General features: G+C 42.7%; 1 protein-coding gene across 1 annotated transcript in view; it reads left to right on the top strand.

The window, feature by feature from the left end:
* The first annotated feature begins 230 nt into the window (after positions 1–230).
* Positions 231–17,376, top strand: part of LOC139121816 (ras-like protein family member 12) — a 37,182-nt gene continuing 20,036 nt past the window's right edge. The window contains exons 1-2 of the mRNA XM_070687015.1: positions 231–741; positions 2,975–3,031. Of these exons, the coding sequence (XP_070543116.1) occupies positions 636–741; positions 2,975–3,031 (163 nt within the window). The 5' untranslated portion in view covers positions 231–635. The remainder of the gene's footprint in view (positions 742–2,974; positions 3,032–17,376) is intronic.

Raw genomic sequence — 17,376 nt, forward strand, 5'->3', positions numbered from 1 at the left:
CACGATCATCGTGCAAATAAGTAAGAAAACTGTGTATTTGCACGATCATCGTGCAAATAAGCGGAAAATGCGTCTTATTGACACGACCATCGTGTGGATAGGTAAGAAAAACCACGTTATCCACACGATCATCGTGTCGGTGAGCATTTTTTTTGGTTTATTCACACGATCATCGTGTCGGTAAGCATTTGTTTTTGTCTATTCACACGATGATCGTGTCGATAGGCGCCACCGTCTGCGGGGGTGTGTACTTGGCAACCCCATAATAAATGGATCAGTCCGAGTGATGCCCTGTTTGGGCCAATTCATTCGCCGCTAAGCCCTGTACACATTCGAGTGGTCAGGCTTGCCAGTGAAAAGTACGGATAATATCACAGCTCTGGGCCGAGTTTTCAGATACAATTAGCAATTGTCAGGAAGTTGAGGGACGTCTTAATGTGAGCAGTCAGCGATCCGATCAACAGGGAAGGCCTGACGTCGTTTGAAGTCATTCCTCAGTATTTGCACACCGGGAGATGTAACAGGCCATTGACGGGAGCCGGGTCGCTTGGAACAACATTGTCAAGTCTAGCACCGTAAATTTTGTTCACGTTTCAATTGCTGGTTTCAATTTCTTCTTGCTTTGAAAACGGACTATGTCTTCTCGTCAAAGAAACCGCGGTGGCAGTACCGGTGCTGTTGGCATGATCCTACCGGAGTACAAGATCGCCCTTCTTGGAAGTCTGGGAGTCGGAAAGTCAGGTAAACACGGGGCATACCTCCTGTCAATAGCAAATTGTCTGACCTATGTTTGAAACGCACGGGGATTATCTGACCGTAGTTTTTTTTTCACAAGCTCCCTGATGGCTGCCCAAAACTCAACACCATACGGTATCTCCGAAAACAATCTTTCAGATAACTATCAAAAGTCAGCGACAGTATCGGGGGGGGGGGGGGGAAGGAGGACGTGTTTGTGTAACTACTGTATCTTTCATTGTTTTTGAGCACACACCGGACCATGCAATCCAATGCATTCTATACCAGAGGGGTTACTCTCCAAGCGCCACTATCGATCGAATCGGCGTTCATGGAATATTTGCATACATATGCCGTTTCAAGAGATTTTAATAGTAACGTTTGGTAAACACGTGAGGCATCCGTTAACGCAATGATAGTAATACACCTTTCTATTGGTTTATCTCACCGTCTCGTTTTCTAATGTAACGACCGACCGTGTAATATTACTATTAAATGTGAGGGTTAGATATTTTCTTCGTTCATTATTCCTTGCGTTTGGGTATGAAACTTGTGAGACCTTTATAATTGCATTAGATCAGATTATTACAGGTATATGATTTTGCAAGCTCCGTTTGTTTCCTGCTGCTTGGACGAGTTCTGAACATAGCGATTTTGTTAGCCTATGTTTTCGGCTTCTACTTATGTTAGAAACAAGATGCAATTGTTTTGATCTGGGTCAAAATTGGTCGTCTACTTACGTCAGACGAAGATGACTTTTGTGTCCCGCCTTTGTAGGTCGATCTCTCTCGTAAAATATCAAAGTCAAACAAAGTTGATGTCATTTTACACCGGGCTTTGACCTGTCGATGCAGAGCAACGATAAATTTCTTAAGCTGGCTCCGCGGTACGCGCGGTGCTGTGTCCAGAGGCAATTCTCACGGTCTCGCGACCCGACATTGCGTTGTCGTCTCGATGTTGCTGCTTCCGCGGGAACTTGATTGACACAGTATCCGCGTACTCACGTAAGCACCGGTCCGTATTTTAAGCGGGGAAGCGGCGTACTGGACCCGCCGAGTCGTGCGTGTCCAGATTTAAGTGCCAATATAATCCCCTCGCAAGTGTTAGCAGTACTAATTAGCCTCTGGATGGCTTGTTTATTCTCATATTTATCTTTCCGGAGTATGTGTTTTCTAACCGTTTGGTGCGAAGTCAAGTGGGCGGCCTTGAAGCCATATCGTTAAAAAAAACCACGTCACCCTCCAGTCCCTGTCAGAAAGGTGACCATATGCAAGGAAAAATTGACGTGTCTGTAGCTCTGAAACTCAAATGAACAGTTTTAAAAGCTCCATTTATAGCTCTAACTTCTGGTGCGTTTTCCCTTTACGTTTGTAAGATACAGGTCAAGTTCTCTTGACCAACACCCGGTCGGAATACCGAGGGTTCAATTTTGCAATGTAGTCTGTATAATTTTCAGTGTTCTCATTCGGCAACTGGATTTAGTTCGGACTAGACTCCGTTTGTCGACCTTAGCATTACACATTCATTGCACACAACGGTCTATCTTGGTAAAACTTCACGCTTTCCTCTGTAGGTCCATTTCGACGTAAGGGAGGTGAAAAAGAAACCATTTTTTTCCGTAGTCAAGAATCAAAAATTTTTATCAAATTTTACAGCCATTATCTCCTTAAACAGAGGAAAGATGCAGAAAATGGGAACGGCCATGGGAATTGCAACCTGTCGAACTATTTCAGAATCTGTTTATCTCCCAGTTCGTGTTTGTGTTGCTGAGTGGGCCTAACTCCTTCCCTATGAACTCACGTTAAGGAAAAAGCTGTACCGATTCCATGATATTGCGGCACACCAACGCATATCCATGCTCATTTTTAATATCCAGTATCTTTCATAACGTATAAAATTCCCATTGTGGGATAGAAAAAATGCACGTACAGCTCATGCACCCGACAGGTGTATCGTCGGTGTCCGAGTCATATCACTGGTGTACAGAGATTGTGTACAGAGATTGTAAATTTATCAAACCGACGGGCAGTTGGAGTGCGATAACCTCGCCGATCCAATGAACCGAAAGGACGGCCACTTGTAATATCTGTCTAGCCACTGTAATATTCCAGCCAAGGTTGCTCAACAATGAGAACCGCATGTAAGCTTACGTCTTTGCCGTGCATGCTCGAACAACAGTGAGAGAGTTTGACAATCAACTTTAATCAACCCTCTTTCTCTCCTTTTTTTCCTCATTTAGCTCTGACGGTGAAGTTTCTTACCAAGCGCTTTATAAACGAATACGACCCAAATCTAGGTAAGTGCGTGGTTTTTAGAATACACAGTCTATCAAAGCGAGTATTGCCGTCCCTCCTCCCATGGTCATGTATACGCCAGTTTATTTTCTCTCTTTCCCAGTTCCAGTCATTTACACAGGCGTCCTGACAGAATGCAGTAACGCCAATAGCTGTTGACGCGGCCAGTCCATCGCATCAAGGACAGTCGAGTGCCTGCGTGTTTCTGAGACGCAAACAACGGCCCCGTAGAATATGCAAAGTGCCTAAAGTTACAGCAAATGAGCAAAAATTGCCGGGCATAACGGCCCAAAGAAAAGAAATAGTCGGGTGCTATTGTTCACGCCGGGATGGGAACTAAATCAGTCCGTGGTCTAGACAAACAACTTCCCCTCCGCGTTGATGTATTGATTGGCTTCTTTGTTGGACCTCGCTTCCACACCATTGAGGTAGATTTACCCAGGGGCCTGTGTACAAACGAGTGCCTAGCTTGGCGCTATTATCGGACCGGTCAGTAATCTTTTTTTGCTTTCTGTAGAAAAACAGTGTGTGGAATTCCTGAAGTCGTTTTCGTTACTGCTGATGATACAAGAGACCATATCAAGTTCGGGTCAAACTTTTGTAGCTAAATTTTCGGTGCCGTTCTCATTTACAGAGATAATGCCTGTTGTTCGCAAACAAGGGTAGAATCTCAACGGGGATGTGTCCCACCATCACCCAGTTGTAGTGACTTCCAGAACATCTTGACGCCAGTAGGAATCGGCCCTTGTCTGTTGCTATTAACGTTTTCCTTAATCGCTGAATCACCGAAATCGTGTAGCGATAGGCCATTTTTATCTCGATTAAAACTCCATGTATAGATGTATATGATGATAGCGAGTCGCCCAATCTACTAGTGGCAGGTACACGCATGCAACGGTGCTCCCTACTGACCTACTTAAAAAAAGGCCCGGATGTTGATGATAGCGGTCGTTCTGTTTGGCTTGCAGCAAAAAATAACAGTAGCGGGTTTATGTGTTTGCAGGGCAACTCAACTGCCCCCACACCAAAGGTGAAGTTGTACTTTTACCGTGTTAACATAACCATGATAAATTTCTGGAAGTCGGTGGTGGGTACGCCTGAAATGGGAAACCACGAACACAGTTAATCTTTGTGATGTATTGATGAATGGGTGAGCAAAAAGTGCATCTCCTCACAGGACGAAAGCTGAAACCTTCGAACCCTGATCACATTGGGAATAACCGTTCCTTCAACCTGTTCCAAGAGAAACGTGCGACTGCGGACACCAGATGCGAGGTTTCATGGTTATTTGGGCTGGCATAGTTTTACCGGTTATCGAGGCTATCAGCGATGTACATGTACATAGGTCAAGCATTTAGTACATGTTTTCACACAGGCCCCGAAACTTTTTTTGTCATTAAAAAGCGACTAAAATCAACAAGTGTGATTAATAAAAGGACAGAATTTGAGTAGAACTATTGTATCAACTTTATGCTCTTCAGACTTTCCTCAACTTGAAGAAAGTCTGTTTTTATTACGTCGGTGTCTTTATATTCTTAATTTCTTTCTCAGTGCAAACTACTGAAGAACTTTGCTAAACAGTGCTGCTCCGGGCTCTGTATTCACGATGTACACACTGAAACAACGCCTTCTGTCAGTAGCACGTGCTTGTCTCGTTAAGTATGCGGCGAGAATCTTACAACCCAGTCCTATTGTGTCTCGGTGTTCTCGAATAAATTCTAACAACGTAATGGCACATAAGTGGGACAGTTCAACAACTTTTCCCACAAAATCCTTGCGGGTAAATTCCTTGTCCAAAGATCTTCATCTTCAGCTAAGATGCCGCAATAATGCAAAGCACCTTGTACATAGTTATTGCCTTTTTGTATTTGTGTATTGGGTTGGCATGGCGGAAGATTTCGTCTTCCTTTATCTCTTGTTATCCGATTTGGGTCGTAAAAGCCGTTGGCAAGGGAGGTGTCACGTGTGCGTTTACTGTATTTATTCGAGACCTACACCAGGTAATGCGAACATTCCGAGGGTCGCGGAGAGAGAGAGAGAGAGAGAGAGAGAGAGAGAGAGAGAGAGAGAGAGAGAGAGAGAGAGAGAGAGAGAGAGCCGTTTTCCCTTAATGTCCTCGTTTCATTGCGATACATGTAACGGTGAATTTCATCTAATATATTCAACCCCTATTCATAACTAAATGGGCACGATTTTATTTGGAAACTTCGAAAAGGCCACCGGGGTCCTGCGACCAAAGTTGTGTTTCTCCGCCGAGACGAATGAAGAACTTTTGGCGCGGGAAAACCCCGGGGGCATGTACAAGCGTGTGAATACAGGCTTTGTCTTGGGGATTCAGCAGTCAGAATTAAGCTGTAGACTTGTGCAAAACAATTGATCAAATTAGTAATAGTGCCTTACGTACTCATCTATCCAGAAAAAAAAAGAAATCTTTTAAGACGATCATGTGGACCACCCGTGCTTCAAGGTCCAATGAAAGGTACCAGAATGTAACAGATCAAGCTTGTCACACCGTCAAACTCCATCAGTAATATCCGAGACCCTGGAGGAGATCTCCGGTAGAATTTTTTTGGCGTTTACATCGAACGCCTTACTATGATCGACAACATGATTCAAACGTTTGCTTCCAGATTAATGTAAACCCTAGACGGTATTTCGTCAGCGACGTACGGGTAAACATCACAAAACTTGTGAATGTAAACCTGGGCGCCTGCCGTTGGCCCTCCAGGATAACTTTTGGAATACGCAATAAATTCCAGAATATAGCAGGAGACCGAACGCTATGCCAATTCACAGTCCTTCCTAATAACAACAGGGTATCAATCCGCAGTTATATGCAAATTATCACTCATTATTTCATGTGGCCCGCCTGTTCCACAAAATGATGACATAAGCTTGGTCGGTTTTAATGCTCATATCTTTCACGTATCTGCATAAATATAATTGTCATATTCCTTAGAATATATTTAACAAATGAAGGTGTGACATTTTCTTTGCATTACTTAATAAAAAAATTTGTATGCGTGAAGACATTTTAGAGTTCTCGGCGTGCGGTAAAACGAGGAAATACTAACACCTTTGCGCTGGCGGATGCGATGTTGCCCATGGGTCGTGGGTGGTGAGTGATGAAAGAAAAGGTGTTGCGTGGTAGTCTATGGCATGCAAGGGAAGAAAGTTACTGCCTACCTTCCATCACCAAAGTGTGGTACAACCCGATGGTTTTCTGCGACAAAGGTCGATTTATTCAGAGGGCAATGGGGGTTGGATGGTCGAATTTATGTAGGATGGTCAAAATGTGTTATTAATAGGTCAGATTGAAACCTGTATTTTTGAATGGAATGGAACCTATCAGGTTCTCGAGTAGCCTTGATGGTCAGAATTAAAGGTCTCTTCGAGTTTTGAAACTCCTCTGCAAAGGATGTTTGAACGACCAAGCAAACGCAAACTTGTATATTTGTCATCCTTAGAAAAGCAGCCATTTCGAATTTTTCCCAAGCTTTACGATCAGACCGTGTTTGCAAGCGACCCTAAAGTTTCATCGATACATGTTTGATTTTATTAAAATTGATCAAACTTTTGATATTTGCATTACGTATCACCATTCAGGTGTGAGTAAAATAATTTTCGACGAAACGAGAGATAAAATTTTGATCAGCTAAGTCAAGTTAATCAATCGATCGATCAGGCAGTCCGCCAATCAAACATTTCAGTACATTTCAGCAGGTGTGTTCTCAGGGTGAATGGACGCACACATCGAACATAGTATTGCCTGGCGCCAGATTCTATTGGATTTAGGCGTACAATGCCTTAAAACAACGAAAACGGTTTCATCCAATTACCGGAGATTGATGCAAGGATAGTGAACGTGGGCGGTCCTTTTGAATACAACTTTCGCTTCGGTTGACACCGACAATTCTATGTTAGACACTGCACAACCTGGCTGAACGCACGAAAGACGGCTTTCCGCGGCGAGGTCCATCCATTTGCGCAGAACAGGAAAACCTACGGATATGACGCATAGAAAAGCGTGATAACGATCTCTCACTAACTACATTTCGACACCTTATATTGTCTTTCACATTCACAATAAATTAACTTTCTTCCGCATGGCTCAATATGTCATCAAGAAATACGACGGCGGCGGCAGTCTTGCATAGATACATACGTAGAACGATTCCATCAGTTTGATTTTCCGTTGAAATGTTTATTGACTAATAAAAACTTAAATTACTCCGTAAATTTGGCGTCCACGGCATGCACGACAGGAACACGATGCAGTTTCTGCAAGTGAATGCCAACAATGACAAAAAGAGAGTCCCTTTCACCATGTACAAACCCCCCCTCGTGCACAGATATGAAGTTAAACATATTTGACCGGAGAATAAAAAATCCGTATTCCATAAAAATCCTGTCATTTATGGCCCGTGATTAATACATCTACTAGTCGTGTCAGTGACGCCTGAAAGAATTCTACTAAGCTAAAATAGGAACTGTAAATCACCGTTTCGTGTCCTGACAAAATATTAACTGCCTGGGGCCATAAAGTGAAATGACATTTATGAATTAAGGGTACCTGCATTTAAGGTACAGAATAACGTAACCTATCCTTGTACCTCGAATATCGCTCTGCCGCCATGGTGTATGTGTGTGTGTGTGTTGAGAGAGAGAGAGAGAGAGAGAGAGAGAGAGAGAGAGAGAGAGAGAGAGAGGAGAGAGAGAGAGAGAGAGAGAGAGACAGACAGAGAGAGAGACAGAGACAGAAGAGACAGACAGAGAGAGACAAGCACGACAGAATATAGAGACATGTCACCATGGTATGTGAGAGAGAGAGAGAGATAGATAGATAGAGAGAGAGGGAGGCAGAGACAGAGAGACAGAGACAGAGACAGAGACAGACAGAGAGCAAGCAAGACAGTATATAGAGACACATGCCACCATGGTATGTGTGTGAGAGAGAGAGAGAGAGAGAGAGAGAGAGAGAGAGAGAGAGAGAGAGAGAGAGAGAGAGAGGCAGAGAGAGAGACAGAGACAGAGAGACAGAGACAGACAGATAGACAGAGAGCAAGCAAGACAGAATATAGAGACACAAGGAGAAGAGATTGGCTGGAATGCCTAGGAAACAGACTCGGGGAGACCGACAAAGCGACAAGAAGGAGTTAGACACAGAGAGACAAACAACGAAGACGGGTAGACAGGAATTACTGGGTTAGAAATTCAGAAACAGATGGCAAGCAAGGAAAATGCGACAAAATTCAATATGCACTGCAGTTTCAGATGTAGTCATCTGAGTTGATATTGCACAGCCTCATAGGGGAGATCGAACAATTGCAGTCCCTTGCATTTCACTCTTGCCTCGCTCATCACAGATGACAGCTTGTCACGTGACAAGTTGGTAACGAGACCGTTCACTGAAGGAAAACGGAAGACGATGTTAACGAGAAAGGTGAAACAGAGCGGAAAATCGATGTTTCTTTTATTCGAGAATAATTATGAGAACAATTACTAGCAAAACGACTTGCTTTCCTTAAATGTCAAAGGCAGTGTAAAGAAATTTCAAGAATTTTTATGACCTTTTCCCGAAAAACCAGCCCGAAGCAGAATTTAAGCATAATCAAACAGTCTGTACAGATTGAATGTTTGTAAGATGGACAAATTCTCATTGTGCGTTGACTTGTTCTTTCTTTTTATTCCGAATTAAATTTTCAAATTTTATTGGGATGTTACGATTCATGTTTGAGAAGAAGGAGATATAAAACCTGACGTGACTGTTTCTATTTTAGTTCGATTTGCAAGTTTCCGCTGGCTTTTAACTTCAAACCGCTAATTTATGGCCGTGCGGAGGCTGCATTTCATGGGGTCAAGGGTTAACGATACCCAAGCATATCGCCTACGTCGTGATGTATTGATATTATATGGGCCGTAGAAGGAAAAAGAAGGCCGGCAGACCAAAGTCGCTGTGGGTTGCCAATCTGATAAAATCAATCGTTCACCTAATCTCTCAACAAATTTACACCTCTCAGCTTTCAGAACGGCCCAACCTTTTCGTGACGTTGACCAAAGTGAAGTCTCGTTGGTTAGTGTGAAAGCTGTGCGAATGTGGCAAACCAAAACCTATAATACGGTGGCTTATCAACTTTTTTTTCTCTTCACTTCTTTTGGGCAATGCAATAGCAACAATAGCAAGACTGTAATAAAATGCTAAAATATATTTGCAATATTTGTAAAAAATTCCAATCTTAATAGGAAAAAAGTGCAAATCTCAACATTTTAAACCTTTACCAAACCTCTACCCAGTACATTCTGAAAATGTAGAGCAATTACGATCACCATTCAACCACTGCTAGAAATGTAGTTTTGAGGGCTTTAACATATTTTATCGTATTTAATCAATGATGACTAGTTTGGACGAGGATCATCAATACTGTGATTTGGAGACGGCGAATTAAGTCATCTTGCGTACCAGAAGTCAAGGTCATCTAGAGCTCAAATTCACAAGGAATACTAATTTATCTTTCTATACGCTGATTGCACGGTAATAGGGCGATCCGATGGAATGCGGACGTAATCCCAGTGCCGAGATGAGAAGGCCGGAAAAGTATGCTTTCCTGCGGAGAACGTGCACAAAGTTCACCGGTAAAAAATCTCGCAGAACCGCCCGTCGATAGAAAACCCGAGCGGTCGACAGGGCTTCAATGGCCATGTTATACTCGTGTAGCTATTTGACGTAATTCATTTTGCAAGCTATCCCATTCACATTTCAATTGCGCTAAAATAAAACGCCCTTCTCACTTTCACACTTTGGCCTATTCAGAATCCAGACTTTCTCGATCGTCGTATCATTATACTACTGTCAAATCAGATAGATTTTCTCGCGGGGCCCCTCTTCGTTTTATCGCCATGTTTTGTCCACTACCTCATAATGTATCCTCACTGCTTCTCATTTTAATTACAAACTAGCGATATTTAACCCCCCTCCAGCCAAAACGATCTGCTCTCGTCAGTCCCTCCAGCGTCCCTGAAATGACTGTAGATCACCGCACCTATATTCAACGACACGGAGGTGTGAATTACTCCTCGCTTGCCCGAAGCTTGCTTAATAAAGTATACCCGGGAAAGTATACCGTTCCACGTTCTCTTCCCAACTTAAAGGAGACATACTTTTACGATGATGTAAACTGCTGTTGATGGTAATGATGTCACCTTGACCTTCTGTGCAATTTATACGACCTTACACCCGGTCGCTCGGAGATGATCATGTACAGAGGGCCGTTATAAAAACACTCATTAAAATTCTGATTGGCGTGACAGTTGCACGTTCAGCTTTGTGGCGTTCTCACCTGTTTGGTTTGAGTGACGAATATGTCAACATGTAAAGTTTGAATCTGCGCAGTTCGGTGTAACTACTTCGATTTCACGGTGTGGGTTTAAAGTAAATCCGACCCTTTGCAATCTTGGAACAATGTTCCACCGCTGATAGAAAAAGAAGGTTTACGTCGGATCTCTGCTACCTCCATGGTCGGAAGAACGCGTGGCGGTAAAATGTCACTGAAACGTAAATTCATATTTCGTATCCAAGAAGCAATTTCCAAAAATACGCGATTACGCATAAAAGGGCAGACTTTCAATCCCTCCCCGATCGCTCTCATCACTATTTGTTTCCCAGTGTATCTATTGTTATCATTTTCTGATTTTCTGACATTCGACAGTCTTTGTTTTCAGATGCAAGCGAAGCGGTTTGGGTTTTTTTTTCGAAGTCTAACTGAGAAAGTGGCCCATATGAGTGATCCAATCAATTTAGAAAACCTACAAATATTCCTCTACACTTCCGTTTCATGTCATTTCACGCTTTGAAAATCTAGATTCTTTACATTCCTTGAAACCAGGGCATTCTTACTCTGTCTCCGAGACAGAATATGCATGTGCATTTTTTTATAAGTAAGTCTGGAGAACGCAAAGTGCCATCTACCCATGTCACTTCAAAATATTCACAGGAATGAACCTTTATAAATTGCCAAAAAATTGAAATTATACCGACTCTCAGGCTTGGAAATACTGCAGATGTCTGCACATAGTTTTTGACGGTCACAACTACATGTTACCATAACGCTTTGATAATATTTTCATTTTTTGTGATATAAAATTATGCATATTCTTATTCTTCTCTGTAATACTGAAATACAAAAACTGTAAGCCTTGCAATGCTTTTGTACGATATGCTATGGTTTTGTTGATAAGCTATAATTCTAGTTCGGATTAAAATACCAACAGTAACATTTTACGTCATAGCTTTACAGATTGTGTCGACAAGTTTTACACCAAACTTGTTTTGGGATTCAAACATTAACAAGAGACTGTAGTTTGTGGGATAAACAAAATATTACTGGAAAGTACTTGGAAAGTTACGGCTTTTAATGTCTACCGACGCACACGGGATGGAATTTTCAAGAGAGAAGTAAACTCTGTGGTTTTACCGAAAGAGGAAATCATTAAAAAACAAGTAATGCAGAATGATATGCATCGATTACGCACTCAAAACAATTCCCAAAATATACCGCTCTCTTTGTAAAGTTGTTTGGGTGTACTTATTGTGAAAGAGGACTGGAGAAGTCACGTGACAGGCGATGCTGTCTTGCCCAGTGTGTGAGCAGTTCGACTTTCCCACTCACCATGGCGTGAAAAATAAGCGCTTTGTGTTTGACTGAAAAGTCCAATTTCGACATCACTGTCACGTTCTGGGGGTCAACAATGCCTGTCGAACACTGTATTCATGCCAAATGCTAAATTTGCAGACAGGCCTTTCTCTATCCTCTCAATGGGATAGACCCTCATGGACGACATTATGGAAACCTTTATTTGTCCAAACGATATTCTTCTGTTGGGAACAAGAGAGTGTAATCCCACTGGGCTTATTCCCTGGATATCTTGGTACACCTGAGTTGTGTAGACATAGAACCAAGAAAAAAGCTCATTGTCGACGGACATGCTCGCGCTGAACACATCATTATAACCAAGTCCAGAGGGCGTACTATTTTTACCAAAACGGCAGGGTTCTCGTGAATTTTGGTCATCTGTCGCCAAATGTCAGCAAAACAGCTACACATAACTTTCAAACAATGCATTCAGCGAAAAGCCAGCGTACTAAGCAAAAGGTGTTTTCAGTCTGTGTGTTGTACGCCCCGGGTCACAACTTGGTCTTTAAGCCTAGACCTTACAAAGTATTGAACGATCGTTCAGTTCTTACACCGCGGGAGAGAGATCAGAGTGGACCTTCAGAAACAATCACCCGATGTCGTCTTCGGGCGATGAAACCTTATTAGCAACGGCAGACTGTCCGATACTATTAGCGAAAACAAGACGTGCCATGCTAAGTGGACGATGAAAAAAGTGCAAGTTTAAAGTATTGGTGCCCCTGTCATAATTATAAGTTATCTGCGGTATTTTGTGTGACCTCCCAATGAAAGGCCATGGCCACGTCAAACCGACGAACACTCGTGTTTCTCGTCAAAGATGTTCATATATAAACGGACGATAGAAGGATCTAATAATGGTTTCGTTGGCATTGTTCTGCAAGTCAAATACGTTTTCTCATCCTCTCCCTCAGCAAAGCACTAGGTTTACCGACACACAACACAACACAGCACAGCAGCGCAGCATGAAATTTCACTGTTAACAAATCAATTATAGGACGGACCGAAATTCAGTTGTCAACAATCATACATTAGGTATTATGCACACAGAAGCCATGAGTGCGGGGCTAAACGCTAGGCATTTCGAAGTGATTGTAGGAGCAGAACATGAAACTGTATTAAAAAAAAAAAAAAAAACAAAAAAACAAAAACAAACAAACAAAAAAACAGAACAAATATTAGGAATTGAAATTTACATTTAATGAAACTGTATAGAAGCCGCTTGTGTATACACAGCTTTTTCAAAATATACTGGGCGTTAAGAAATTTACAAGTTTAAACCGGGTCACGTTCATGGGTTCCCGTGGTATTAAGTCACCTAAACAGTTGGCAGGCGAGCTTAATACACGAAACGCTACCGTGTTTCGTCGAAAGAATTTATTTTCTCTCAGTTGTCTGTTAATTTTGCTGCGAGGAACATCTTTGCACGTGGGATTGATCGAATGAGACAAGAATATATATATATATAGATCTGAAGAATCTATCATCTTTTGTATTGAGACTGCCAACAGGACTGATTTCACATACCACCACAGTAAAGAACAATACCTAGTTATCGGTTTATTGTAAACGGTTAATTGGCAAAACTTTTCGGTCGTCGACGCGGCACTTCCTCCGTTCCAGAATCGATTTCTATAGCTTGCGGCAAGGATGGACACATGTTCGAGTCGATATCAAGCAGGCAGTCTTCAACTTCGAGCCCTGAGGCGTGGCGTTGTTAAAGCAGCCAGGAGAGGCTGTGCAAGAACCCGATTTCCTCAAAAGTTTAATATCGTGTTTGTCCTGCCGCTGCATCTGAGCGCGCTACTTAGCGGACTAATGGTGACCTTTCTGTGCTCCGCTGATTTCTCTCCCGCTCTCGGTTTGCCAGCTGCGGGCGAAAATAATCACGAGATCAATCCGGAGGGACCGAGACAGTATAACTCTTCGGTTGTGTTTACGTTTCCCGAAGAGTTATTCGCTCGACGAATTCAGGCTGCAACTCGATCCGTACAGCGGCTATTCAAATGCGGCGAAAGTTCGTGTTTTTGTGGAAAGTTCTCGTGGCTGAAACACTTCTTGTATTTGTGCACGCATGCAGTCAGCCATGCAAGGGATCACGTCTTGGTTTGCTCAAATTATGCACGGAACCGTTCCCTTAATCTCGAAGGCCGATACACTTAGTGGAATTCGTGTCAACTCACATCCTTCCAGAAGAATTGCCAATGTTTAAAGGTTTAAAAGTTTAATTGTCAGCTTTGAAATGTTGAACGGTTGAACCGTCCTAACGTGACGCGGCGGTCATCGCACTGTATTTTATCGGTGATGACGACACACTGATGCAGAACAAAACACACGAAACAGAGTCTTAGTTGAACATTTACCTCCACGATCAATACGTTTTCCATCATGAGATTGGATAAAGATGGTTTGAACACGGAGGCTCAATCAGAGAGAGAGAGAGAGAGAGAGAGAGAGAGAGAGAGAGAGAGAGAGAGAGAGAGAGAGAGAGAGGAGAGAGAGAGAGAGAGAGAGAGAGAGAGAGAGAGAGAGTTTGCTTTGTCCGTGCGTCTATCTACAAACGCAGCTAACAGTTCACTTTGAGGCTCTTTTGCCGTTTTCTCCATCTTGTCTTTTTTCTCCTTAACCCAGTCTCCTTCAAGATGTTGCTTGTGATACAAAATGGATTGTTGTGTCTTGAAGAATGTTTATCTTTTGTTGTAATGTGATAGAAGTTGACTTCTTGCGTTTGTGGGGGCCAAACATTCATAAATTATACATTAACAAGTAGAAGGAAGATTTACTTGAGCGCGACAAAGATAAGATATTTAACAGTTCAGAAGAAGGGATTTCATCTGATACGATTCTAACTCACTTGAAAGAGCACAGACTCATCTAGTGTGACCATTTTCAAACAGGGAGACGTCCCTACTTAAAATTTCCGGAAACAGGGCCTGGGATGTGATCTTTCCCTGCACCAGACATTCATCGACTCCCGCGGTCGAAAAAAATAAGCACATGTGGTTTTTTTAGTTCTTCAGCACGTACTGAGTACGTATCTTTCATACTCATCATCCGGAAATTTTGTTGACGGCGTCACTCAACAGGGAAACGTCCGCAACTTGAAGCTAGACAACTCTTCCTTCATCGCAGACAATGAACAGAAATTGGGATGCAGCTGTCGATGCTATCGGGTAATTAGTCGCGTGTCACCGACATCAATTAGACATAAAACCTGCATCGACTTTTACAATAATTGCTAATGACAGGCTGGTTGTCTCTCCAGGGCACGTCTCCTGGGAATACATGGATACATGTAAACACTACGCCCGTCAGAGTGGCAGCGAGAGATACGCACACAGATAGAAGTGTGCCGTTTTAATTAATGTGGTCTCTATACTGTAGCTTTCTGTATAAACAGTCTTTTTGGCCTCTTCGATGAAAAGGCCGATATGTTGAAGGGGATTAGTGTCATCTAGGCATGGTGTAATCACAACTTTACCGGATCAGGAAGGGGATTATTAGAATTCAGATACTTACGAAGGTACATTTTAATTAAATCGACTTGCGTTGTCATATTATGATTTGTTGTCCTCAGTCATTCCAGTGCAGTTTATATCTGTTTCTGCAGCCCGCGAATTTTCTCCTATTGCCTTGCAAAACAGAAGAAAACGCCGTCAAATGTGTTCGTCCTTGCCGTTTATTTAGCATATTCGATGATTTTCATCTCATACGAAGTCTGCATCGCCGCACGAAGCTTTCAAACTGACTCCACCCGCCGTTTGTTTTAGTGATTAAAAAAACCCAGTATTCCTAATTAAAAACACACAACCGTTGCCCACATCTTCGGCCTGCACGTTTAAAAAGAACTTTCCAGCTGTCATGGGTTATCCTTTGTCTAAAGTGACGGACAAAAATGTTAGATTCGACTTTTATTGACGTGGCATTTTTGTATAAGGCCGAGGCTCGCCGCAAACTTTAGGGGTGGACCATTTGATATCCTGGGGAGGGGGATCTGGAAGATTGATGAGGTAAGCATTATTTTTTACCTGATCTACTGTACATTATTTATTCCCCCACTATCCCACCCTTTTTGTCAAGTCTTCTCTGACTGATTTTTTTTTTCATTGACATTTGCTGGGAATCTTTTTTCGAAAATCTTCCAGACCCCCCTCAGGATATCAAATGGTCCACACCTTACAGGCTTGTGAAAATGGAGCCACTTTTTACGAATTTCCTGACGAGAGACGCTGCGGCAGCTTACAGCCGGTGATGCGATTTGCTTGAGTTCAAACAGGTACCAGCGTCTTGACGAAGTTCTAAGTTTTGAGACGGTACGCTGTTTGACGTGACGCGCCATGATAACTGCGCAGGTTACACGGTTTCAAAGTAAAAAAAAAAAGAGTTTAGTAGACGATGGCCTTGTTTGACTTCTGTGTGTATTACTTAGTTTAAGTAACATCCTCACAATCCTGTCTGTGTCGCTGACGAGCTTCGACCATGTACATCTGGAGAGGACACGTGACCTTTGGCTTTAATTACCAGGGTCATTGGTCGGCCTGGGAACCTTCAGCTGTTTTCACCCTCGACAGAACAAAGTAATCTCTTTTGCACGCCAAGAAGACGAGCTTTTCCCTCTTTCTTATCGGACCGATTTGTCTTGTAAGAGATTTTTTGGTCGTTTCTGCATCGCAGTGACATTCCGATGTACGGCGAAGTGCTGGCGAATTTCATGCCAAGCGAGGATGATGTGAATGGCCATACATAAAGAAAGATAATTGGCCGTAGCGGATCCACTTACCCATGTTACCCGGTCGACTGACCGACAATTTGAATTAAGGTCTTGCACCAGACACTTAGCGCCGTGCTGCCTTTCCGAGGTACATTGATTATTTTCGCGAACATTACCGGACAACAAACCTAGTACTGTTTTGTGTTGAACTCCAAATTGGAGTCACCTCTTCCGATCGGGGTTGCAAGACAATGCAAAACGGGGAATATGAGTTATCGCTAACGTTATCACGAATGTAACGCGAAGATTTCGAGGGCATGAGAGTTCCGCAGAAACGTGCTTCTTAACATAACAAAGGCCGTAGTGTTGTCGTTGTTGACGGTGATGGTAATGGTGGTAATGATGATGATGATGATGATGATGATGATGATGATGATGATGATGGTGGTGGTGATGATGATGATGATGATGGTGATGATGATGATGATGATGGTGATGATGATGATGGTGCTGATGGTGGTGGTGGTGGTGATGATGATGATGATGATGATGATGATGATGATGACGACCACGACCACGACGATGATGGTGACGACGACGACGATAGTGATGATGATGATTATATAGGCCACACACTTGAAATGTCAAACCAAATTTCTTTCCCTATATTACTATACACGAAGGAAATTCGCTACACCGTGTCCTCATTGGAGAATGTTGGGTATGTGGATACCTACTCAGTCTACGAGCTGGAGGTACACATGGTTTCTTTGACAGTTTTATGGAGGCACTTTGCGAAGATATTTGAGTTGATTGTTGGCAAAAACTAAAAGAGTGACTTGAAGTAACGACCACATCCGGGTATAAAGACGCGATGCTATATGAATACGGACATTCTTGTTACCACCATACCTACACTCTCGTGTTCAGTCTGAACTATCGAAGAACT

The sequence above is a fragment of the Ptychodera flava genome, chromosome 21 (assembly GCF_041260155.1).
Source record: "Ptychodera flava strain L36383 chromosome 21, AS_Pfla_20210202, whole genome shotgun sequence".
Taxonomy (NCBI): Eukaryota; Metazoa; Hemichordata; class Enteropneusta; family Ptychoderidae; genus Ptychodera; species Ptychodera flava.